At 38.2% G+C, this 27743-nt stretch overlaps 1 protein-coding gene across 1 annotated transcript in view; it reads left to right on the top strand.

The window, feature by feature from the left end:
• Positions 1 to 233: 233 nt before the first annotated feature.
• The window catches only part of LOC116553094 (protoheme IX farnesyltransferase, mitochondrial), a 127916-nt gene continuing 100406 nt past the window's right edge, over positions 234 to 27743 (top strand). The window contains exons 1-3 of the mRNA XM_032280226.1: positions 234 to 384; positions 4897 to 5030; positions 6775 to 7096. Of these exons, the coding sequence (XP_032136117.1) occupies positions 342 to 384; positions 4897 to 5030; positions 6775 to 7096 (499 nt within the window). The 5' untranslated portion in view covers positions 234 to 341. The remainder of the gene's footprint in view (positions 385 to 4896; positions 5031 to 6774; positions 7097 to 27743) is intronic.

The raw sequence follows: 27743 nt of genomic DNA, 5'->3' as shown, positions 1-27743 counted from the left end.
GCCTCACCCGGTCAACGGAGGACGTCTGTCAAAGTCTGGGAGCTGCAAGAGCGCAGGCGAATAGTCCGCACGCGGCTTTTTCTTCATGACAACGGAGGCACACTGTGCTTCGTGGTTCCCGGAAGTCCTTCAAGCCTCAGACCTTTCTGCCCGCCACACTCCCGCGGGTCCTTACGGATCACCTCCAGCCATCCCGTCTCCTCCGGGAGCCCGCCCGCCGGAAGTGACGGCCAGGAAGCGTCTCTACTCCCACAGGGGGCGGGGAACGAAGATGGCGGCGCCCAGCAGCCGGTGAGGAGAGAGGACACGGGGTTCCCGGGGAGCGGCCAGACTGGTGAATTATGGCCGCATCTCCGCACACTCTCTCTTCACGTCTCCTGACAGGTACTGTACCCGCCTTGGGCACGACCTTGGGGGGGATATTCTTCTCTTATTGCTACGTCCGAGACCATGGTTCCGGCTGGCTGCAACCTTGGGGAGCCCTTGGCGAGGTTGGCTGGCCACCCGTGCGGTGGAGAAATGACCTCTGGAGTAGCTTGGAGTGAAGAAGCCGCGGAACTAGGGTCCAGTCTTGCGCTGTGGCCTGGTGGTCCACACCGCCTCCTCCATCCGGCTTCTGCGGAAGATCGGTGTCTGGTGCTTCTTTCAGTTTTCAGGTAGCGGAAGCTGGAGGAGAGGGCAGAGTAGAACCTTGGGGATCCATAATCCTCTTGGCTTATCAGAACCTCAGCTCCTAGTCACTGGCTTGCAATGACAAGGAAAGTACTTTGCTTCCACTCAGAAGCCTTGTTCCAGTATAAAGGGTCATAATGACAACGGTGATGATGATGACAGTTGCAGACAGCGGATCATAGTCCCCCTCAGACTTTTGTCATTGTACCGCCTGAGTGGTCCTTAATATAATCCTTTCACTCGAAGGAACTTGTGACAAATGTATATTGGAACTGGAATGCTCTTCCTGGACTCTTGGTAATGTCTCAGCTCAAATGTCACCTTTTCAGGAAGGCCTGTATAGAGACCACTTTATATAAATTAGGCCCCCCTACCTCCTTCTTTTCACATCATTCCATTTATTTCTTAAATTATGGTTAGCACAGTCTGTACTTGTTTATTTATATACTCATTTATTATTTGTTTTCCCCAACTAGAATATAAACCTGGTGATGGCAGGGACAGTGGTCATCTCTGGGTTACCTCTGTGTTTCCAGTGCCCAGAACAGTACTTACTGTACATTGTTTGCTCTCAGTAGTTATTTGTGGATGGGTGAAATTTGTCCCCTTGGACATATTAAAGAGGACGTTAGGAATTGTCTTGCCCCAGTATTTTAGATGGTAACTAATGGTTGTATGAGGAATATGTTGCCCATGGTTCATATTAGAGGCCAGATAAGAGAAGCCAGGGACTGCCTTCTGATTACATCCGAGAAACTTGTTTCACTTGCCACCTACCACACGCAAGCTCTCTGCACCATCTGGTGATGTTGACACTGTGACTCCATGACATTGCTTTCTTCTGTCTTATAATATTATTTTATGGCTCTTTTCTGGTCTATGTGATCCCAGGGCAGTTTGTTTGACTTTTCTGGAATTGAGTTTATTCATCTATAAAATGACATCATTGAACTAGGTGCTTTCAGAGGTCCTATTTAGTTTGTAAAGTGGAGAGGCAGTATAGATGAAACAGGATTGGCTAGGCTTTGGGAATTGATGAAGCTGGGGCATAAATAATGGGAGATCATGGTACTCTTCTGCTTTTTCACATGTGATTTTCCATAATGAAAAGTTGTTGTTTTTTAAAGGCCTGTGATTCTTTTTTGAATCACTTGTTACATTCTACTATCCCTGACTGTGAATGTTCTTTGATCCTGATCCTGGGTACGCATTCCCAGAGAACTCATCTTTTCCTAATGCTCGAAATTTCTCCTCTGTGTGGAGGTTTTTCCAGCATGCATCCTTCAGATTAGCTGTTTTTCTGCCTTTCCGTTCTATATTGTCAGCTATAGGTCAATTCTGCTTGACTGCTATGACTTCTCCAGTTCCAGTAGGTGGGCTGCATATGACCCACATAGTTTGTTGCTGGATCAGTCTTTGCAGTGGTGGTATGGAAGGAATTAATAGACAGCTTACTCCCTGAAGCTATGAACACAATTGCCAAAAACTATGCTAGTAAGTGGCCTATATAACTTCCTATGATCCACTTGGAAGATTTACTAAGACAGCTTGATGGAAAAGCAGCATGGTGGGACAAGGTGACAGAGAAGGTAAACTGGGACAGTGTTAGCGATGGAGTAGTATCATGCCTGATTTGCCTTCTAAAAGTTCTAAGTATTTTATAGCCATTTAAAAACTGTCATCACTGGCTGGGTGTAGTGGCTCACACCAGTAATCTCAGCACTTTGGGAGGCCAAGGCAGGTGAATCACTTGGAGTCAGGAGTTCAAGACAGCTTGGCCAACTTGGTGAAACACACTGTCTACTAAAATACAAAAAATAAACATAAAATTAAATTTTTAAAAAATTAGCCAAGTGCGATGATGTGTGCCTGTAACCCCAGTTACTCAGGAAACTGAGGCAGGGGAATAGCTTGAACACAGGAGGCAGAGGTTGTAGTGAGCTGAGATCCTGCCACTGCACTCCAGCCTGGGTAACAGAGTGAGACTGCATCTCAAAAAATAAAACATGTCAGCATTTGTTAGCTACTTGTCTTCTTACCTAATTTTAAAAGTACTAAAATCAGGAACCAGTCTTGTTGGTGAATAATAGATATGGTCACATGCTTCCAGAATTTTGATGTGTCTATTATAATCTTTGTGTATCTTCAAACTCACATTTATTTACACAGGGCTGAAATGTCTTTCAGTTTCTAGGCACTGATTCGTAGAAATGTGACATGTTTTAACTAAATGAAATGTCAGTTTCCTAGCTGTTTTTTCTTCTTACTACCAGTCTGTAAAATATCAGTTTGACCCACTTAATTTTTCTTTTTTTTTGAGATGGAGTTTCACTCTTGTTGCCTGGCAATCTCAGCTCACTGCAGCCTCCACCTCCTGGGTTCAAGCGATTCTCCTGCCTCAGCCTCCCAAGTAGCTGGGATTACAGGCATGCCCCACCATGCCTGGCTAATTTTTTTGTATTTAGTAGAGATGGGGTTTCACAATGTTGGTCAGGCTGGTCTTGAACTCCTGACCTCAGGTGATCCCCCCACTTAATCTTCAGAGTTATTTTCTAAGATGATTCCAAGGCAAACACAGTTTCATGTTTATGGGAAACAAACATGTCATAATTAACTCAGGTTTGAGACTATAATTTCAATGAAGAAGTGATTTTTCTCCAGTCTAAGCAAATTGTCATGTATTTTTTGGGATTGTGATAGTTCTCCTTCCCACAGTCCAGGTGTGCTATGTGGGCTATCTAGTCATCAAACATTATTTCCTTATTATATGAAAGTGCTCTGCGTGCTGTTGTATAAAGGTGGGGAGTAAAAAATTCTTGGAACATCAAGGAACTAAAAAATTAGATGATGAGTACAATTTGCATGAAGAAGTGTTATACCACACAGCATAAAGTGATAGAGTAGTTGAAAAAGACGGAGAATTTGACAGTGGCGTGCAAACAAGGAAACAACAGAAACATGAACAGATTGTGAAATATGTAGTGTTTTTAGTGGAGGGTCATGGGTAGTGTTGCTTTGGTGAGTTGTGTGAGTAATATGTATTCAGGGCTGCAGGAAGAAAACTGTTGCCTCTGAGAACATGGATTGGAAAGGAAAGGAAGTACTGAAGGCAGGATAACTGGCTTGAATGCTACTGTCATTACCATGGTCTAAATGTAAGATGATAAATGTAAGATGATCAGTAGAAGTAGAAAGAAGTGGGCAGATTTGATCTGTATTTCAGAGTAGATTGAACTTGATGGTTGTTAAGTGTTAATGGGAGTGTTCAAGATGTTCCTGAAGTCTTAAATAGGTACTGATTTTATGTGCAATAGGGAACAGAGTAGAGTGGTTGATAATAGAGTGCTCTTAAAGACATTTTGCAATCCATCCATATGGAGATACCAAGAGAAGAGATGAAAATAGGCCCAATGACTCTACAAATGATTTGAAGATCAGAATTATCCTATCGTTACCTTTGCTGAGGGACAATATTTAGTGTTCAGAAAGAGGGACCATGACTACCTCAAAGTGGCATACATAGCAAGAAGAGACACCATCTGCAACTGAGAAGCAGAATGCAGAGAACCAGGAACACTTAGTGTCATGGAAGCCATGGGGAGAATCTGTAGTGTTGTATGGCTTGTCAGAGGCTTGAATAGGATGAGGACCAAGGCAGCATTGGATTTGTTGATACTTGAGAGAAGTTTGAGTGGAATGATTAAAAGCCAAATTTAGATACAACAAAAATAGCTTATTTCTAACTAGATTGATTGATAAAAGTCATACTTTATGGAGAACGGTTTCTTCTTCCTTTTTGTTGTTTTACCCTATATAGTTAAAATATTAACCTAAAATATATACATATTTCAATTTATTGTCATTTATTTTTAAAAAATTGTGCTTTTTATTTTCTACTTTTGAAAAAGTGACCAAACTGATTGTTTTATATTTTCTTAAAAAGATCTGTAGCGTGGTCATTTCAGCATGTAATGTAATAAAGCATAGTGATCCTGAAATAAAAATTTTCCTTGGCCCTTATGAAGACTTAGACTGACTTAAACAATGAGTAGGGCTGGTAAATTGCATTATTCACAAATCTGGATTGGATTATTTCAAAGCTGTGACCCATCACACAGTATAGCACTTACTTAGTAGCGGGCTTTGCTTCTAGGGAGGTGTAATCATCATTTGATAAGAGGTACGAATCATTTAACCTTTCTTCCACTTCTTTCTCTATTATAGGTTGGGTAGGAGGATGTGTCTGGTATCTTGAGAGAAGAACAATACAGGAATCCCCTCACAAGTTCTTGCATCTTGTCAGGAATGTCAATAAGCAGTGGATTACATTTCAGCACTTTAGCTTCCTCAGGCGCATGGTATGTTCAGAAGACCATTCTTACTCTGTTACTTTCTGCCTTTTTCTCTGTATGAGGGAACTTCAGAAATTCCTATTTAATAAAAGTTTTAAGCAATACTGTTGGAAAAGAACTTTTATTTAGCGTCCTTAAATTTATCCAGATCTCTTGTTTTGATTATTCTTAACTGAAACCAGAATAATTCTGGTGTTTGAGGTTAAAAGTATGATCCTGAACTTATTGATTAAGTTTAGAGAAAGCCTGAAAATGTGTGGCATATTTCGACCTGGCCAAAATTGGGAAAAGCTGAACTGTTTGTTATGTTACATCTTTTAAAATTCTTTGGAGTTTTGTGACTTCATCAGTAATAGAGAAATAATTGCTTTAAGAGTGCTACCCTCTTATTTTCTTAAATCAGCAGGACATTTAAAAGTCTTTTGTAACAGTTGCGCTTCTACATAAATTCAAACAATTTGACAGTTTTTATAATTTTCTAGGCATGTTATAGTGGGCATTGATAACATACATCAATCGGGTCGACTCCGTGAATTTGTGGGCAATATGGAACTTGCTATTAATTGCTGGTGAGGGCATTTGCCATTTTCTTAAATGGAAAAGGGTCATAGAACAGCAAAATGATGGCTGAAAACTCATAATGCCAGCCTGAAAGAATGGCAAACTTGTAATTTGATGTCCTATTTTACATTTCTCTCATCTTTAATTTAAAACTTAAAATTTCAGTAAAACTCGATATATTGATATGAGATTTACATTTCTAGAAATGATCAAGCTTTTTAAGTTGGGAGTCAAGTATAATGGCGGATACTTACAGGAGAAATTCAAATATGTAGAATGCCCTTTTTTATGTAAGTAGAACTCTTCATTCATGAGTTTGTAATTCTTTATTAAGACTAATATATGTAATATCAAATCTTTCTGATGTAGTGGAAAAGGCACTTAACTGGCTAGTAGGTGGTAGAGACTATGTGACTCTACAACCCACGTTCTGTCTTCATCCTGCCTGCCATAAAATCATGCAGCCCTGGATTATGCCCTACCACTGAGCCCCTTTCTGTGCTGTTAGCCTGAGAACATGGAAAGTCAACAGGTTGACTTGGGCTCTTTTTTTGCCTTGTTTTGGTGTATGTGAGAGTCGTTCAGGCTCAAGTACAATGATGCGATCACAGCTCACTGCAGCCTCAATCTTCCAAGCTCAAACAATCCTTCTGCCTCAGCCTCCCAAATAGCTGAGACCGTGGGCATATGCCACCATGACCCACTAATTTTTTTTTTTTTTTTTTTTTTTTTTGTAGAGACAAGGCTTCCCAATGTTGCCCAGGCTTGTCCTATACTCCTGGGCTCAAGAATTCTGGGATTACAGTTGTGAGCTGCTGTGCCCGGCTGGGCTCTTGATTACTGAAAACTTTGTTGTTGTATTTGGAATGTTAAGCCTCCAGAGACGATTCTGGAGAAGATAAATAAACAAGTAAATTTATTTTTCTTTCAAGGATCGTATATTTCTAGGCCTTTCTAAACTACAGAAATGGAAAATCATTACTGAGGCCTGAATTTTATTCTCCATATCTCTTAGTATGGTGATTTCCACATAGCACTCTATAAATATATGGTGAATTAACAGATATTAAAGCTGTGGGAAAAGCTTTCAAATAATGTAAAAGTTGGACTGATTGAAGACGTTGCTAAACAACCATTTGAGAGCATTTGGGGGCCTTGGTTTTATAGGAATGTGTGCTTTTTTGTTTAGTATGTCACACAGCTGAACAGAAGCCACAACCAGCAAGTAAAACCCAAGCCAGAACCAGTAGCATCTCCTTTCCTTGAAAAAACATCTTCAGGTCAAGCCAAAGCAGAAATATATGAGATGAGACCTCTTTCACCACCCAGCCTTTCTTTGTCCAGAAAACCAAATGAAAAGGAATTGATAGAACTAGAGCCGGCCTCAGAAATTGAAGACTCAATAAATGTAGGGAAAGAGACAAAAGAGGAAAAACAGTGGAAAGAGATGAAGCTGCAGGTGGATGATTTGCCAGGAATTTTGGCTCGACTATCCAAAATCAAACTCACAGGTACTTTGTTTTTCTGGTATTCTTGAATACTTATTTGAAACTTTATTTTTAGTTAAACACAAAGCTAATTTTATGTACCACCCAAAAAGAATAATTTGGAACTGCAGGTCCTGTCTTAGTATTTTTTCCTCTCTTCAATTTAATTGGGATTTGAAATTCAATTTTCTGAATTCTATTTACACATTATTACAAATAGTATTGCATTGTAAATATTGTACTTAAAATAGTCACCCTTTCCTTTGCAATTAAAATGGAATGTTTATCCTGCTTGTTTTTAGTGTTTTTATACCTGCTGTAAAATGCAGTAAGATAATAAGTTTTGTGGACTTGAGTTTTGGAATGGGAAGAATTGCACTGCTGGGCTTGATAGGAACCCACAGTGGTCACTGAGTCTCCCAGTTCACTTCTGTGTTTTGCTTCTTGTAGAGCCTCTGGGGTTGTCACAGGTCTGTGGGAGGTAGGGTGCATTTTTCCTGAAAGGAGATTGGAACCAGATTTTTTTTAACCTAATTCTAGCACATTATTCCAAATTTTATTGCCATAATTAAGTGATTTGGTTGTCACAATCACCCTGTAAGTCAGGCAAAGCATCATTATTATCCCATCATATAGCTAAACTTTGACATAGCTTTTTCTGGGCTAACGCTGTTTAAAAGGTATGTTCTGGGTCATTCTGCAACTTGGGGAAGACCTGGTTTATTATTATTAAATGAGAATAAAGAGACTGATTATAATGTGAATAATAAGATAAAGCTAGGTTCTTTGAGGACGGAAAATGGTAAATAATGTTGGAGTCAGATGAAAAGATGAGACAGGGAGGCTTGAGAGTAGAGAGGGATCAGGGAAATAGTGGTGAGGTTGTTTTTTTTTTTTTTTTTTTAAAGAGACTTGAGCCTGAAATCCAGGGCAAAAGGAGGTAACTAGACAACTTCTCTCCTTAGTGACCAGCCTTGCTTAAAGAAAGTTGTTTTTGAAGAAATGATTAATAGACACAGGTGAAGGACCTAAAGAGTCTTAGTAATACTTCACGTAATGTAACTCTAAAACAGTAAGATGAATTCTATGTGATCACCTTGAAAACATGTCTCAGTCATTTGTGATAGCTAAGCAAGGAATCAGCATGTTTCTAAAGAATTTCTCTTTTGTCGTTTACACAAGTGGTCTGAGTGTCATGCTGCTGACATGTTAAGAATGACTGTAGATAAGTTAGGCTTATAGTGATGCCACCCCAAAATTGAGGCCTCTCAGCCTGTAGGCATCAGATGTGGCCTCTGTCAACAGCAGGAGCTTCTTTGTGTGCTCCATCACTTAGCACGTCCACCCTGCAGATTAGCTCTCCTCTCTTATCATCCCATTTCTGTCAGTTAGAGCATTCTTCGCCTCCATCAGAGGAGAAACCTTAGAACCAGTCTTCTTCACTTTTCACTCTCCATTCTCCCCTTAATCTTTAACTTCTGTCACTAACAGAATATTTTTTGAGGCCTATGAGATTCGCTTTCCCATCCTCATTTCTGAAGCTGCCCTCCTAGTTTACGTTGGAAACACAGGAGGCCATTGGTGTTTGCAGCAGCTCCTAACTGTTCTTTTCTCTTGTTCTCTGCCCCGCTTACCCTGCAGTTTATGCTGCCCAGGGTCACCACACTAACTTTCTGAAAACATTGCTTTCAATTTTCCTAACTTACACGAGTCTGTAGTTTTTCCATATTACCTTCTGTTTCAACCCTGCTTAGTGTTAAAGGAATACTGTAACCTGGAATGATCAAACTGTTCCTCTGAATCTACCTTTTTTCCCTTTCCCTGTCCCTCCACGCTACTAAAGTCAAGCACAGTTGAGTTCAGATCTTGACTCTGATATTTATTAGCCAGTGAGACTTTGGGCAGTTCCTTAACTTTATTGAGATGATCTCCACATCTGTAAAGCAGGAATAATAACAGCTCATTTAAAACTTAAATCAAATTATTAATGCATAGAAAGTATCCAACAGCATGCTTGACACATGGGAGACACTGCAAGTTTCCAAATAAGTATAGGTAAACATTTGATTGTCTGCTTAATGTATAATATATTTCCCCTTAGGTTGTTTTTATCTGTGGAGGGAATTGAGGTGAATGAATATTTACTCAGCAGGGGAGATGAGGAGAATTATAAGTAGAGGGAAGAGTCTTTGCAAAAACATAGAAGTCTGAGTTATCCTGACACATGCAAAAAGGCAGTGTGACTATGAGTAGCATAGTATGACTTGAGTGTCATATAGGAGAGGTGCGTATTAAGATTGAAGAGTTAGGCAGCGGTCATGTTGTCATGTTGACATATATATCAGGCCAAAGAGTTAGATCATAGCCATGGAAAGTCCTGGAAGCTTCTTTGCAGGGATATGATCACTTTGTGTTTTATCTTATTTACCTTTTAAGTGTTTTAAAATTTAGATTAAATTAGTATAGGCTTATAAAAAATAATTCAAATAATACAGAAACATATGTTTTAAACTGAGAAAATATCCTTTCCTACCATTCTAGATAAAAACTCCTGTGTGTGTGCGTGTGTGTGTGTGTGTGTGTGTGTGTGTGTGTGTGTGTACAACTTGCCATTTTCTTTAAATACAACTTGCCATTTTCTTATGACAGTATACTTTTCACTGATAATATTCACTGCATGCTATTCCATTGTATGGACCTGCCGTTATTAACTAGTCCTCTACAGGTAAACATTTGTGGTATTTCCAGGTTTTGTAACTTGCCATTTTCTTATGACAGTATAGTTTTTGCTGACAATATTCACTGCATACTATTCCATTGTATGGATCTGCTGTTATTAACTAGTCCTCTACAGGTAAACATTTGTGGTATTTCCAGGTTTTTTACTATTAAAAGCATTTCTTTGCTTAACTTTTATGTATATGTCATGACAGACTCGTGCAAGTCTATCTCTAGGATCAGTATTTAGAAATGTAGTAGCTAGCTTTAAACCTTTAAATCTTTGGTGGAACAAGAAATACGTTTCTAAAAAGGTAGTCTAATTTACACTTCCCCTCGACAGCATTTGGGAATTCGACTTTCTCTGTGGAGTCCACTCCTGCATAAACAGTCTTTACCAGTTTTGCCAATTTGCTCATTGAAAGTGATTTTGTGTGAGTTTTCATTATTTAAGTTTTGGTAAGATTTAGCATATTTTTTCTATTTTGATCATTTATGTTTTTTCTTCTGTTACTAGGCTCTTGTAGCTTGGTCATTCCTTACTGACTTTTTGGAATTCTTTGTAAATAAAGAAAATTAACAGTTCATACATCATATTCATTACAAATGTTTCTTCTCATTCTGTCTTTTTATTTGTGGTATTTTGTTGTTTTATTTTGTTTTACTTTGCTCCATGGAGATTTTTGACTTTTATATATTTGTTTTTTTTCATGCTTAGAAATGTTTCACCACCCTGTGGTTATAAAAACATTCACTCATGTTTTCTTCTGATGCTTTTATATTTTTGCATATTCTCTAAGGCTTTGAGACCATCTGGAATATATTTCAGTAGAAGGAATAGGCTTGATTAAGAAAACTGCTGTAGTAGTACTATAGAGCAAGGATCACCTGTTTTTATAAATGAAGTTTTATTGGAACACAACCATGCCCACTTTTTCTGAGCATATGTCATGCTGCAGTGACCGAGTTAATTGCAACAGAAATCTTATGGCCTGGAAGCCTGAAATGTTTACTATCTGGCCTTTACAGAAAAAGTTTGCTGACCTTCTATCAGAGAGCACAGAATGGTGAGAGGCAAGAATGATGGCAGACAAATAGCGGTGGTCAGCTGAGAAACAACTTGGGTCTGAACTGAGACTGGTGGGGAAAGAGTAAAAGGGGGAAGAGAGAGAGAGAGAGAAAGAGAGAGAGAGAGACATTAAGGAAATCAAATGAGTAGGACCTTAGATCAATGAAGTGGATTGCTAAGGAGACTTAAAGTAAGAGCTGAGGGCATGGAGCTGCAGAGAGTTTGAATACCTTGAGGTGAAGCAGGTATTTTCCAGCTTCGTGGGCCCTTTTGTTGTTGATTATTCTAGACTCTGCCCTGCTGTCTGAGAGAGAGCATAGTGAGCCATCTTCTGCAGTCAGATTCCCCTGCATTCAAATCCTGGCTTTGGCTAGCTGACTGACCTTGCACAAGTTTTATAATCTCACTGGGCTCAGTTTACCCATCTGTACACTAGGGATAATAATAGTACTTCCTTCATAGGATTGATCTGAGTAATAAGTGAGTTAACAGTTGCAAATGACATAGAAGTGCCTAGTACATGTCAAGAGCTATTTCTTAAAAAATAAATCTAGTACCTGGCTGTCCCCATTGGCATTTGCTGCCCCTGCTCTAGAAACAATTATGGGCTGGCTTCTGGAGTGAAAAGCTAGATGAACAGGGGTGTTGAGACCTAAGAGTGTGAATATGGAAGGAAGAAAGAGTTTAAAGCAAAGATGATGAGTGCAATATTGGATAAGTGGAATTTGAGTTGCTACTGGTATATCCAGGTAGGTGGCCGTGAAAGACAAGAGCTCAGAGAGAACATTAGACTGGAAGAACCAGGGCTGTTCAGCATGGAGTTGGCAGTGAAGCCATGGTAGTCAATGATGTTACCAAGGATCAGTGTGTAGAGCAACCATGCTGATGGTCACCAGAACTTCGGGGTATATCCCCTTTTAAGGATTGGGTAAGGTATCTAATAGACCCTGCGAGAAAGTAAATGGTCAGAGGGAGGAAAACAGGAAAAGACCCTGTCACAGAAGCCAAAATAACAGAACCAGTTCATAAAGGGAAGTGATCAGCACAGTCAAATGCTACAGGTCTCCTGAGAAGCTTGGCTGGTGAGTTATTTGCCAATTAGGCAGTCAATATTGACTCGTTGCTAAATCAGAGAATCATGATTGCTGTTTCTTCTTAAGAGTCTTAAATGAACTGCGTTAAATAATTCATTTTAAAATAATTTTAAGTTTATTACCATAATACTGATTTCATTAGGAACAGAGACAAATATGATAACTAGTTAACTTTTTTCTTGGCCACATCTTGCCTTTCTTCATTCTGGCTATTGTATTTTTTTTTCCTTTTATGTAACTTATACGGTTGTATATCTGAATTGTCATTCCAGACGCAGAATTTGATATCTAAAACATAATATCTGAAATCTCAAGAAATTAATAAATTATTTAGTAGTGCATACTGTTATGGGTAGTGTGCATCCACTCATTGGCTTCCAAATGTCAGCATGGTAATGTGCTCTCAGGGTGTGCTTGTTAAAACGGTGATTCCTGGCCACTGTTTCCAGCGATTCAGATCCGCTGGGGCTGGGACAGGACCCAGAGATCTGCGTGTTTGACGAGGACACCAGATGATTCTGATGCAGGTGGTCCTAGACCACACTTCAAGAAAGCGAAGTAGGTGTTATACAGGCAGTGAGTACCAGTCCCAGACTGAGTGGTCTGATGAGATGTGGAGAGAACTCACCTAGTGAGAGCCAGCGGAGCCGGTCACTACCATTGGCAGCAGGAAAAGCCAACTGGGCAAAATCTGGACCACACAAGAGAGGCATGCAAAGCAAGACGGATATATCACAGAAAAGGGAACAGCCTTACCTACACACACAGATCGAAAAGTCCCAGGGCAGTAAATTTCCCTGGTATTATTTTATATATTCCATGCCCCAGGTTTCTGGATAAACTAGTTGAATTAAAGCTTATTTCCTTCTGCTTATTCCATTTAAAGAAGCAGCACCCTTTGGGTGACCCCTACCCTCTCATCTGACCTTTTTCTTCCCTATTTAGTTTATTACTTTTGAAGTCACATGTGTCTTGGAGTCAGCAGGATTTTTTCTTTAGAGAAAATACCTGATATCTGTCAATTGATTTCTTTTGGACTCTTAACATCTCTGGCAATTCATTTATAGCTAATGATAGCCGAGGCAGAAATATCTGGGAGTCAGCGATCACTTTCGTAGAACTAGCCTTTCTTTCTTTGCCTCCTTTTTGTTTATAGCTATAATATACAGAGGATAATTAACTGTAGAATAAGTGAAAGGCCATATAGTGCTGATACTTATATTTCATTTGTGGGATAGTAGGTAGCAGCAGCCCACTGCCTTGGCATTTAGGCCAGGATACGGGCCAAACGTTTGCTGGTGCTAATGCCATTTAAAGGTTTATTTTTTTTAATGAAGGGAAGTAAGGCTGAGATTATAAAGAAGGAATAATGTCTCTCTTGAGTTTCTGTTGCCAATTGAGCTATTTACAATATGTTTTTGGAGTTTGTTGCATGGACCACACTGGGGTAAAGACATTTTATTTGGATTAGGATCATAAGAGGCTTTGGTGACAACTGAGTTTATACTTAATATAGGTCAGTAAAAAGCAGAACTTTTTTTCCTGAGTAACATCTGTGCTGAAAAGCTGCAACACATTTTTTGAGACCAGAATGCTGAAATATATTATTTATTGGAGCCTGTAGATTATGCTGTTGATGGAACTGATATGAAGTACAGTCTATCGGTAGATTTTTTTTTTTCTCCTGAAGCCTAGAGTGCTGTTTTTTATTAAAAGAAAAAAGCAGAAATGGGGGATACACGTTCATTTTAGATTGCTTATATAGCTTAAGAAGTCAACTTACTGTAATCTTCAGTTACTAAATATTTGTATGAAGGGGTTTTTAGCATTCACTGAGTGTGAATTGAGTGAATTACCATGATTTCTTGAATTTTACTTTATGTTTTGAAATATGTACCTTAATAATGATATACTTACTAAATGTTACAGTATTATTTTTCATTATATGACTAGTAAGTATTTTAGAAAAAGTAGAAAATACAGATAAGCAAAAACAGAAGATTGAAATCCCCCTATAATTTCACTATCTCAAAATAAAAACATTTTGAAGATTTTGGTATATTCTCTTCCAGAAATTTTTTTCTATGTGTCTTATATATTTTTGCTTTATAAACAAATTGATGATCATAGTATAAATGCCTTCTGTGATTGAAAAAATTATATTCTCCTTATGTCTTTTTGTATATCAGTGTGTTTACCCTGTTTTGGGTGACTTTTAAAATTTAAAAGTAGCACCTTCTGAAGGCGCAAACACATAATATACAAAAAGTCCCTTCAGGCCGTGCAATAACCAGGCTTTTTTTTTTTTTTTTTGAGATGGAGTTTTGTTCTTGTCGCCCAGGCTAGAGTCCAATGGTGTGATCTCGGCTCACTGCAACATCTGCTTCCTGGTTTTAAGAGATTCTCCTGCTTCAGCCTTCTGAGTAGCTAGGATTATAGGACCCTGCCACCACACCCAGCCAATTTTTTGTATTTTTAGTAGAGATGGGTTTCACCATGTTGGCTAGGCGGGTTTCAAACTCCTGACCTCAGATGATCCACCCACCTCAGCCTCCCAAAGTGCTGGGATTACAGGCATGAGTCACAGTGCCCAGTGAGTAACCAGGCTTTTTGTATACAGTTTTTTAGCCTTTATCTGTGCTTAGTGTGTGTTTTAATGTTAGCAGCATATCCTCTGGAGTCAGACTGGCTGGGTTGGAATCCTGGTCTACAATTTACTGGTTTTGTGGTTACAGGCACATTTTTTTTTCAAGTCTCTAAGGCTTGGTTTACTTGTCTGTAAAATGGGGATAATCCTACCTGAAAGAATTATTGTGATGATTGTAAGTAATAACATAAGCAAATGATTCACTGCCTTATCTAGTAAATGTTCAAGAAGGTTAGTTTTTACATTAATGCATGGTTTTTATTTTGTTTGTTTGACTACAATGGGGTCATATCACATATTTTGTTTAGTCATTTGCTTTCTTCCTAACTGGTATATCTTCCTCATACTTCCTCACTAATATAATTAAATCTACCTTCTTTTTGTACAGGTCGATAGTATTCCATAGTGTAGATATATTTAGTTTATTGAACGATTTCCTTATTAATGGGCATTTAAGTCATCTCTTCTTGCTGTTAAAAATAAAGATTTGTAATGTTATTTTACATATATCCTTTTACATATTTTTTTCTCAAAGTGAACTGTGTTGAAGTATACCTTTGTTTTTGATGGGTATATAGCATGCCATTGCATAATTATACCGTAACTTATTTATTTATTTCTCCTGTTTTAGGTGGTTTTCACTTTACTATCATTATTATAATAAATAGTAGTATAACAAACAAGGTAAATCTATAATGATTTTCTTAGAAATATACGTAAGTGGCCTTGTTAGGTCAAAGGATCTAACGAGGTCCTTTGCATTTTAAAGGTTTCAGTTTTCATTAACAGATTCCCCTCAAGAAAAGTTGTACCAGTTTATGTTAGCCACCTGACCATATCTTCACCAATGAATGCCAGATGATCATGCGTTTTTCTAAATAACTTGCAATTCGATGTGTGAAAGTAGCACTTAAGTTTTTAATTTTGTATTTAATACTGATGAGGTTTTATATTTGTCATATGCCGAGTGGTGATTTGTGTTCCTTTGTTAAAGGCCTGTTTGTCTCCCAGCCTTCTCTTCTGTGTTTGTCTTTGTTTTTTGTTTGTAAGGATTCTTTACATATTAAAGATCTGACCCCATTATATACATCTGTCATCAATGTTTTATGTTGTTTGTGTCTTGTTTTCTTTGTTTTGACATCCAAAAGTTATTTTATGTAACCAAAGCTATTTTCTATGAGTTTTTGGTTTTTATACCATGTTTAAGCTTTCCCACATAAGATTTTGTAAATATGGTATTTATCTGTGTAGTTAATACTATGTTTTTATGATTTTATATTTTATAATAAAATTTATTAGTGATAGGAAATGTAGTTTGGTCAGTGGCATAAGATAGAGATATTGCCAGTTTTTAATAAGTCATTAATCAGTGTTTGAATGTTCTATTCAAAAAGAATTTATGAAGCTCCATCCCTGGAATAACTACCTCAATTCTGCTAATATTTTAATTGAGATTTCAGTGCCTCTTTGGAGATGAATTGAGACCTTTACCATTCCATCATCTTCATTTATACAAGTCTTCTTTTATGCCTCTTGAGTTTTATAGTTTTACTTAAATAGATCAGTGAATATATTGATAAATGATTTTGGGGGTATTTAAAAAACTTTTTTTCAGTTGATTATTTCTTGAGTTTTTCAGGAATACAATCAAATAATGATCAAGTTATCTCCTTTTTTGTATTTATGCTAATTATTTCATTTTGGTAATTGCCTCTTTGTTATACTCTCTCTCCTTGCTTTCTTATCATTTTCTGCTTCATTCTGAAGGGTCTTCTGAAATGTGTCATGTACAGTGGTGATTTGATTTTGCACCATCTACTTTTTATTACATCTCATGGCTTCTAACATTCTGCAATGGCAGCTTTTGTTTCTGTGTACTACTTTTCTCAACCTACTTTGTTTCATGGGATTTGCTTTTTTTCTAAAGTGTACAAATTTACTTTTTCTGCTCATTCAGCTGGTGTTTGTTGAGCGTCTGTTATGTTCCAAGTATCCACTTCTGAGTGTTGTGGACAGAATAAGGCACAAGTGGCTGACACGGTCTCTGTCCTGATAGGTTTTACTCTTCAAGAGGAGGTTATAGTCTAGTGGTTCTGTGGTGCATCTTTTTCAAAATATATTCAGCCTCTTATTCTCCCATGTTACTTTTTTTCTTTTATCTTGTAGAATCTTTTTTATGAATTACATATTGATTCATTTTATCTCTCTTTATCTTTCTCCATTCCGGAAAGAAAACAACACTATCTAGACAGTAGTTCACACCCCAAATGAATGTAAACTCCATGGAGTGGGGCATTTTGTCTGTTTGCACTGTTGTGTCTTCTATACATACAGCAATGCCAGGCACATGGTAAGTGCTCATTATGTATCCATTGAACAGATTCAGGGTTGGATTTTTATTCATCACTTGACAATTTCACTTGGTGTTGCTGGAGTTCTCTCTCATTTTAAGTGGGGGAAACTGAGGCTGTCAGTTTGCATTTACTGGTTTAGCAGTCCCGTGGCCTGAAGGAGACAAGGAGGGCACAACAAGTGAGGGAACTTTTTCTCCGAAAGGCTTTTTTCATCATGTTTCTGAAACCACAGTGCCAATGTCTTGTTTCCCAAACCTGGTTTTTAGTGTCATCTGCTTCTCCTCTCTGCATATGGTATGTCTATGTCCAGCCTTTTCTCTGGTGCTGTGGCTTGCTGAGTCTGAAGAATACCATAGTATGTCAAAGTGGGTGGCTTGCTACACTGAAGCCATCAGAAAAGTGTTCTGCCTTGTCTCGGTGAGAATTACATCAAGGTAAGGCCCCATCTTTCATTTTGGTGTGACCCTCTACCCCTTTCTGTCCCTCTAGCTATGATATAGCTGCCTCTAAGCTCTCCTGCACTGTGGTGACAAAGGGACTCTTTGGGGAGTGGGCTTATTTTTCCATGGCTCACCCTGGCGTCTGTCCTTGCTTCTCACCAGGAAGGAATAATAGGTATGGTTAGAATAGCCTTGATTTACCATATTTATTTCCCATTTTTATTCATGCCTCATTAGTAGGTATTTTTTGCCATTTAAATCATGAATGTAGTGACTCAGCCCTCAGTAACTGTCTTCAATTTAGTTTTATCTGTGCTGTATTTAACCAATACTTCTGGAGGTTTTTAGTGTCCTATCTTTACCTCATTTGTAGCTGATACAGATTTTTCTTCGATTTTCATTTTTATTTCATCACTTGAGTTGGTTTCTGTGAGGCTGGAGCTGTACAGATGCTTTAGCCAATGTTCCAGTTTAGAAAAAATATATATATTTATCTAGGCTACTCTGTTTTCTGATGATTTAATTGTTAAGATGGGATTTAATTGCCTTAAATTCAATTGGATTTTAATTGAACAGATTGTAAGTATAAGATGCTCTGGTAGATGCTAGGGGAAGATAAAGATAAATTTTGTTACAATGATAATCACTCTCAAAATATATTGAGAACTGTAAAGAGGGAGGGAAAAAAACTGAGTTGAGAATTGACTCAACGTCACATAAGTGAAAACTTGAAAACAATGACTTAAACAAGTAAAGGGTTTATTTATCTCATATGTGAAGAATTCTGCCATTAGGAGTCCGGAGCTGGTGCTTAGGGATGTTGCCAACATACCTGGTACTTTCTTAGTCTATTATCATTAGCTTGTGGTTTCTCAGGACCATGTGGTTTCTCATCATCATATTGTATCCTGGGCAGAAAGAGTGAGGGGGAAACGTGGAAAGGCAGAAACCTCCTTATACAACTTTGTCTTTTAATTTGGTAGGGAATGTTCTTGATAGGAACCTATTATATCTCATTGGCCAGGAGTGTGCAATGTGGCTACCTCCAGCTGCAAGGAATTATAAAGTATGGCGTAATTCTTACTTCTATCATTTTAAAAGCCAAAATATCTTAAATTCAGCCTAGTCAACTGTGACAGTAGCCAACTTCTCTGTGTCCTTATAGCCCTCACTGGGCTCTCTCATTATCCAATAGATCCCCTTCTTGGAAGAGGACATGAAGCTGCCTGCCTCTTCCCTACCAGTTTTTCCAAAGAAAAATAAAACACCGCTCTTCAGTCTGCTCTGTGACTACCACCACATATGTGTGCTTCAAATGCAGTGTCTTTAAATGAAGACTGACTTGCCAGCTTGGCGACTACTTTTCCATTAGTGGTTGTGGATGTGTACTGAGCTGGCAGCAGATTTTCCCTATCATCTTGATAATCAAATACACATTTGGAGACTCCTAGTTTGGGTTGGGTTGTATGTAGTCAGTACCAGACTGTGCAGCAGAGGAAAGCCAGCAAGCCCAAGTACACATCTTCATGAAAAAGTGTAGGTGGATGGTGGCACTTCAGCTAAACCAAAAAGCAAGCCAGGTGGCAAAGCTGTTAGTGAATGTTGAAGAACGCTGTAAACTTTCCTCTCTCTTCTTGTTGCATTCCAACAGTTGTTGAGGTCTTTGCCTTCTTGTTCAGTTTTCTTTATCCAAGATTCTACCATCAACCAAGAAAACACTGTTTCTAGGAGTTCTCAAACTTCATATGCCTCCTGAAATGCTTGTTAGAATGCAAATATTTAGTTATTACCTCCATAAATTCCTTCCCTCTGGGTCTGGGGTAGGGTCTAGAATTCTGTGTTTTAATGGTCCCCATAACATATTTTGAGACATACTCTTCTAATCTGTGGAACCGATTCAACACTCTCCTAGCTCTTTACCCTCAGCACACTGCCTTGCTTCCCATTACTCACAAGAAGATGTTTATTTCCTATTAAGAGAGAGCTCTGCAACTTACAGCTAACTTAGTCTTCCGAATTCTTACCTTTTTTTGCTTTTTCTCTCCTCTGCCTCTTCTGCCCTTGTCCCCTTTAGTGGATGGCACTTTCAGGCTGACATCTGGGGTCCTCTTACATTCTGTAAATCCAAGCAGATCTCCTTCTACTATGCGGAGGGAATGTTATTTGAATCACTCCAGGGAAGCAAATGACTGCCTCTCAACCTGCAGGTCAGACTTGCCTGGGTGATTAATAATCATTTTGGGTTTTATAAAGGGCTTGGTTTTCACTTCAAAGCAAAGCGTCGTAGCATCTTATTTATTAAGATTAAGGAATGAAACACTTAAGAGAAATGAATTTTAAAAGAATGTTACAAGATTTTCTCTTTAAATACTCAGAAAGTTTTTGTTCAACTGTTTATTTTGGAAAATCCTTCCAAAATATATATAAAGTTTTAAATTTACCAGTAGCTTTAAAAAATGTATTAAATAAGAAGGAAGAATAGTAAACTTGATGATTAAGAATGAAAAGAATGCTGCATGTCAGTGAGCTTTTACAAAGATGCAAAGATGCATTTTTGTTTGTAGTTACTCTGAGCTATTTTATCTGTAGATGAAGAGTGACTATTTGGAACACTCTCTCAGCCTGTGGATTTTGTGCTTTCTGTTCCCTCTATCTCAAACATATATACCTCACCACTTCTGGGTTTGCCAAGTTAACTGATTTTTATCCTTCAGTCTTCAACTTTGACATCACTTTGGGGAAGACTTCTGGGTTTAGAGGTTCTTCTGTGTTCACAGAGTTCTTCACCTGCTGAATAACTGTCACCTTGTGTTGTAATTAATGCCTATTGGCTTTTCTGAATCTTTATCAGGGTGGAAGCCCCAAGAGGGCTGGGACGACATCTGTCTTGTTGACTATTACCTTCCCATTCCCTAGCGCAGTGCCTTGCAAATAATAGGCGCTTAAAAAATAGTAGCTCAATGGAGAAAAGAAGTGTAGCAAACTCACTTGCCACCATTTGTAGAATTTTGAACAGCTTAGTCTTTTAATTGCAAATAATCACTTATTTTACTGTACTGCAGGAGTTTAGTGGTTAGTGATGACTGCAAAGCATTGTATCTAACTTCTAGGCAGCCGTGCATTTGTAGTTATTTGGTCTGGTTTGTTAGACGTGTTCTGCAAAATAGACACAGGTAGCTAAACATGAAATACCATCAAAATCGGAATGATACTTGAAATGGAGACTTAATTCTTTATTTTAAATGTTTATCTCATACAATATCTGCTCTGTGGATAATCACAGTTATAATTTTGATATGAAACTGAGATAAAGCTTTATTTTAGTGAAAACTGTCCAACTAACAGTTTCTTTTTGCCAAACTTAGTTTTGAAACTACATATTTCTGCTTCTTAAAAGTTTCAGTTTTCTTCATCAGTTTTAGTTTATAGGCATCAGTTTTATGGAATTTTTTTTTAGTTAATTAAAAGGTTGTTAATTTTTGGTTATTGAGTATGTGAAGTAAATTGAGTTTCTTAATTAAAAAGAACAAAATAAAAATAGCATGAAAAGATAGAAAAGCTCTTTGGTTCAAGGAAAAGCTCTAATTGAAAGAACAAGCTTAGGATCTCACTCTGTGTCGCAAAATTAGCTAAATATAAACAGCTTTTATTTATATATTTGTCAGGCCTAGTAGACGCTTCATTTTCCTTTTTCTGAATGCTAATTGTAAATGTAAACCAAATGCTTCCTGGTGAACTGCCTAGGTGACCATACTTAAATACTTCATTTTGTTATCAGTGTTGCTTAGTAAATTTGAAGCTATGAGATTTAATTTGATCCCAGGACTTTCAGTCTAACTTTCGTCATTAATTGTATGAAAAATAAAGGAAAACAGGAAGCCCTAATAAATTCTTACCTTTGCAGCTGTGGTGTTAAAAATCTGTATTGAAAGTCTTTTCTTCTAACCAGAAGTCGTTATAGTTTGTAATCAGTTAGGCCCCTGATTGATATCTTTTAATGTGGCTGAGAAAAAAAAAATACCATGTCTCTCAGCAATTGACTTTTCATCTGAACATAACAGTAAGCAGGAGCCACCTTCTCTGATATGTCTGTTGGAAAGACAACTGTATTATGTGGTTCACAGAACTCTGCTAAGCTGTGAAACCTAAAAAACTCACTTCAGTTAGAAATTCAACTATTCGAAGCTTAAGGTGCTAATAAAAGAGATGAAAATCATTAAGTACAGCTATTTAGTGAAAAGTACACTCTCATTTAAAAATTTAAAAAAGACAACTCATTCCTCTGAATTAAGTTATACAGTTTTGAACTTTGAGCTCTACTAACAAAAGCTTAAGTCCATTGCTTGGACACACACGTGGACAAAAACACATACAAATTCATTAACTGCCTACTCTTGGTCAACTTTCTATATTAAACAGCTTTAAAGAGATTACATCTCAAGTTTATGGGCCTTGGATTACAATGTTGCATAGTATCTGCTATCAAGGATAATGAAATAGATTACAAGGATGATTTGAAATCTATAGAGAATCTCAAAATCTCAGTTAGCCAGTGGCTTTAATCTTGCTACCAAATCTTTTATCAAAATTGATAGTTATCCAAATTGATTTTATGGACTTTTGTTTTTTTCTCTTTGTTCTTTTGTGGACAGTGCTAAAAAATCGTGAGGCATTAAGAGACAGAGAAGTAAGAGAAGCCAGATGTAGCTGACCCATTTTTTAATGTAATCCTTACTGTTATTTCTAATCGATGATTTTAGAAAGGAAATTAAGTACAGTTATTATGCTTATGCTCAGACACCAACAGTCCCAAAGTAGTGAGACTTAAAAAAAAATTCTCGATAAAGCCGCTTCTCCAAGAAAACCTCTTGCATATTGGAAAAGGCAAAACATTTCAAGTGGTTCACTGCTGCCCCAGAAAGTATACTGTGAGGTTAGAACTAGGGAGGCTGGCTAAATTTGTACTGCCAGTCCTGTAAAAGCCTCCATTTATGGGTGACAGATAAAGCCCCCTCTGTTGCAGAAATAACAGCATGCGTGGTAGAGTTGCTTCTGCCCATCCCCAATATGGGGCTCCCTCTGTGACTTCTTCCAATTCCCCCTAAACTCTGTAGAAGAAGAAACATTATCATGGATCCTATGCCAGGGATACAGTGTTAAAGCCTGTCTTGTCTTTGTGATTTTCTGATCAGGTAGGTCACTGTGTGTTTATATGTGCATCTTCCCTTCAGTTAGTGGAATTTTCTGTTTCTGAAAATGAGTCTTTGTGGTACTTATATTCTGGCTTGGCATGGTGGCTTATGCCTGTAATCCCAGTGCTTTGCGTAGCAGAGGCAGAGGTAGAGGGATCACTTGAGGCCAGGAGTTAAAAGCTGCTGTGAGCTGTGATTGTGCTGCTGCACTCCAGCCTGGGTGACAGAACAAAACCCTGGCTCTGAAAAAAAGAGAGATCCAAATATTATACATAAACCATATGACTCTTGATTAGACCCTGGTAGATTTTACTACCAGTAATTTGCACGTTGTTCTCCATGTAGAAAATCAGACATTAGTACCTACAATTTCTTGCTTTGCTTTTTATTTTAGAGCCACGTTCTCCAGAGTTTATTAGTCCTGTACTTTATCAGTAAAAGGAATTTTAAGTGTACTTATGTATAGTTATAATACTTATGCTATTATATATAAATATATACTATAAATGCATAGTTATATATAAATAAAACTCATGTATTCTTACGCTGATATATTCATTTTAAGATATGCAAAATGTGGGTTTAAAAAGAAAGGATTAAAAAATTAAACATAAGTGGAAGTGTTCCTATTTTCTTAACGTGTCCCTACGGTGTCCACACCTTTCTTTGAAGTGCCGTATTTTCGAGGCTTAAATAAATGTAAAAGCATTTTGGCACACTAAAAGTGCTTTGCCATTGTAAGTTTTGTTTTTATCATTATTATTATTAGCCTACATTTATTAAAGGGTTGCTATCTGGTCACTCCCTGGAAGAGACAGAGAGATAACTTAGATTATAATATGGAAGCAACGGAGTGTGGTGTAAAGTGTTTTGTTGTTTCTCTAAATTATTTTAGGCACTGCTTTGAAAGGTAAAGTCCAAGTATAGTGGCCAGAGAAATATTTCATCTAGAATTTTATGAACTCCTTTTCAATAATTTCCAAGAACGCTGCTGATTAAGCCCTTACTGTTCACCAGACACTGTGCTCAGTGCATTTGATATAGTGAGAAACGGTTGTGTCTTTAGAAGATGCAACTGGCATGGACCGGAGCCCAGAAGTCAAGTATGGTTGGTTACTAGGGACATTTAGCTCGGAGGGACAGAAACTAGAAATAGCTGGATTTGCATGATTGAAGGGTTGTGCTAAGAAAGAAAAAGTTGATTCGCTGTTGCTCCACAACACAGAAATTTCATCCTAGGTAGGTATTTCAAGGAAGTTGATTCTGACTTGATTGGAGAAAGAACTGTCGAACAGCTAGAGCTCTTCTGTAGCATAAGGGGTTGCCCAAGGAGAAATCATTTTCTGTCACCAGATTTGCAGAGAATATACACTGAGATGTTAGAGAAGGCATTTATATTAGGAGATAAATTAGACTAATTGACCCTAAATCCTCTTTGACCTTTTTGGATTTGATTATTTGTGGTACTGAATTATGTTGAGCTCCTTTGTAGTAACTGCTTAAATTTTTTTTTTTTTTTGAGACAGAGTCTCGTTCTGTTGCCAGGTGCCAGGCTGGAGTGCAGTGGCGAAATCTCGGCTCACTGCAACCTCCCCCCCTCCTGGGTTCAAGCAATTCTCCTACCTCAGCCTCCCGAGTATCTGGGACTACAGGCACCTGCCACCATGCCCAGCTAATTTTTGTATTTTTTAGTAGAGACGGGGTTTCACCATGTTGGCCAGGATGGTCTCAACCTCTTGACCTCGTGATCCTCCCACCTCAGCCTCCCAAAGTTCTGGGATTACAGGCGTGAGCCACCACGCCCTGTGGTAACCGCTCAAATTTATTCAATAATGAAGCCCTTTGTCACCACTTTCAAAATACTTACAGCGAGCTCTGTTTGCACTGTTGCCATCCTACCCAGGCCCTCATCACGTCCTGCCTACTGCCCTTCACTAATCCTTAAGTGGTTTTCTGAGTAAATTTTCCTCCACTCCAATCAGTCCTCTGTGTTGCTGGTAGACAAGTCTTTCTAAAATGCTACCCTCATTCCAGTACATACTAATTTTCTTCATTGCAGTACACATTGCAATTAAGTACGTTACCACAAATTTAGCAGCTTAAAGCAACACAAAGTTATTGTTTCACTGTTCCTACAGGTAGAAGTCCAGGCATATTGTGGCTGGACACCCTGCTCAGGGTCTAACCAGGGTGATTTCAAGGTGTTGGTTGAAGCTGTTCTCATCTGGGGCTTATGGTCTTCTTCCAGGCTCACTGGTTGTTGGCAGAATTCATTTCTTTGTACCTCTAGGACGTAAGTCCCTGTTTTCCTTCTACCTGCTGGCATGGGCTGCTCTTAGCTCCTGGAGGCAGCCTGTAGCGCTTGCTTTGCCCTCGTAAGTACATGGCCCTCGTAAGCAGTTCTCACTGGGGATGTTTGCTTTCTTCCAGCCCAGTCAAGGATGTTTTAGTCTGTTTTCTGTTGCTTATAACAATACCTGGAACTAGGTAATTTATAAAGAAAGGAATTTATTTCTTACAGTTATGGAGGCTAAGAAGTCCAAGGTCAAGGGCGCCTCTGGTGAGGGCCTTCTTGGTGGTGGGGACTCTGTAGAGTTCCAGGTGGTACAGGCATGGCATGGTGGACAGGGCTGAGTATACTAGCTCAGGTCTCTCTTCCTCTTCTTATAAATCCACCAGTCCCACTTCTATGATAGTCTATTAACCCATTTATGCACTAATCCATCCATGAGGGCAGGGCCCTTGTGACCCAGTCACCGCTTAAAGGCCCAACTTCTCAATACTGTCACATTGGGGATTAAGTTTCAACATGAATTTCAGAGCAGACAGACTTTCAGACCATAGCCCAGGGCATATCTCACTGTGATTGTTTCCAGATTTTAAAATGTGTTTTGTTGGTTTATTTATTTGTTTGTTTTTGAGATGGCCCTGCTTTGCTGCGCAGGCTGGAGTGCAGTGGCACCATCATAACTCACTGCAGCCTTGAACTCCTGGCTCAAGTCATCCTCCCACCTCAGTCTCCCAAGTAGCTACGACTAAAGGCACATGCCACTGGGCTGGGCTAGTTTATTTTTTGTAGAACAAGGTCTCACTTTGTTGTCCAGGCTGGTGTTGAACTCCTGACTTCAAGGGATCCTCCCACCTCCACCTTCCAAAGTTTCGGGATTACCGGCATGAGCCATGGCATCTGGCAAAAAATGTTTTTGTGTTGTTTTGTTTTTGTTTTTTAATGGGAAAGGTAGTAGGAACTTACTCCTGGAGAAGGCAGAGGCAGATAAGAGAACATCTGGAGCAAATGAATCCTGGGCAACAGATTGGACCTAGTAGGCAGGACCGTCTTTAGTGAAGGCTGCTACTGTATCTCTTCTCATGGAGACGCTTAGGTTCTCTACCTGGCCATCCACCCAGGAGTGGGGATGAGTCAAGCTCTGTTGGTTTGGGAATATTAGTCTCCCACGGGCTCCCAGAGCCATTCTTGGGCCTGCAGCGCAGTGCCTCTGCGCCTATATTGGATGGGTCATGCTTCGTGGGCAGCATTGATTTTATGTTTATTTGTGAAAGGACAGAATATGCGATTACCAAATAAAATATAATTTCAAGTGTTATTAATGAGAGAATATATTATGTTCACTTTTAATGAGATTCTGGTGTTCAAAATGATTCCATGTAATGAACCCCAGGAAATCAATGAAAAGTTTAATTACAGTTATGGCAGTGTTGTATGAGAATATTGCTTTGGTCAATTTTACTTGTATAATTTATCAGTCCTCCCTGACTTTCTTTTTCAAATTAATTGCTTTGATGAAATAAGTATAAATACATTATTTGTTAGCTTTGGGGTTTTTTTTTTTTTTTTTAGAAATATGTTAAACAAAATTCAAATTTCCTTCTATCTAATAATGGTTATTAGTATTTTTACATGTATTACCATTTACAATATGTACATTTTAAAATTAGGTTGTATTTCCATTTTCTAAATTTCTTCATTGTTATGTCTTACAAAACACTGTTCTTTTCCCTTGGTTAGCTTTTTATAAGTCACTTTTTGTCTCTTCTCAATTTATCAGTAGATTCAGTCAAACATTTGATGTACTTTCTCTATGCTTTATCACCCCATCAAGCTCTAGAGTGAATAAAAAGAATAACAAGATACGTCCTCATCTGATTAACAGTTTTTGTTCATGTAACTACATACCCTTTTCAATTTTAAACAAAATGGACTTTCTTTTTAGAATATTTCTGCTGTTGACAGTTCAGTGATTATGGGGCTTTCTTGTCCACTATGATGGTAATTGACTTAAAAAATTTTGTTTGTAAAGCACAATATAAAAATGTTGATCTGGATATTTAGAGATATCTGAAGTATAATTTGTCATCCCTTGGCGTATCCATGGGGGATTGGCTCCAGTACCCTTCTCTCCATAAGAAATGGTGTAGTATTGCATATAACCTATGCCCATCTTCCCATATACTTTAAGTCATCTCTAGTTTACTTATAATACCTATGCAGTGTAAATGCTGTATAAATAATTATCATACTGTATTGTTTACAGAATAATGACAGGAAAAAAAAGTCTGTACATGCTCATTACAGACGTAACTGTATTCTTTTTGAATATTTTTGATCCAAGGTTGATTGAATCAACAGATGTGGAACCCATGGATACAGAGGGCTGACTATAGTCATTCAATTTTGGTGACTCTAGATTTTATTAATTATATATTGAGAAGGTTATAGCAGATTTTCTTTTAACTATTACAGTCGTTTATGAGTAGTAAACAACTCTACTTTTGCATTCAAGGCCATGCAGTCAAATTATTTTGGCTGATTTACTCTGTGGAGATAAGCAATTTACTTAGTCTGATTTTAAGAGAGAGAACTCTGCAGTCTCTTTTCCCTTAAATTCTCCCATAGATACCATCAGCCTTTCTGCTGCATGGTAGAATTGTGATACAAACGAGAGGCAGCCTGGATGCTAAGGATTTTTCTTCCAGTCCTGGTTGTCACTGACACACTGTGCAGTATGTGAAGAGTTGCCTAACCGATCTGGAGAGCACTTGAGTCTTGCAAAACAAGATGACTCTTGTTCTTTAACACTGGCCTGTCCAGGAGGTTTTGCAATTTATGGTGTGATATCTATAAAGAATGAAAAAGCT

This window comes from Sapajus apella, unplaced genomic scaffold (assembly GCF_009761245.1).
Source record: "Sapajus apella isolate SASKATOON/1434 unplaced genomic scaffold, GSC_monkey_1.0 scaffold12, whole genome shotgun sequence".
Classification (NCBI taxonomy): Eukaryota; Metazoa; Chordata; class Mammalia; order Primates; family Cebidae; genus Sapajus; species Sapajus apella.
This window is presented reverse-complemented; position numbering and strand designations above follow the sequence as displayed.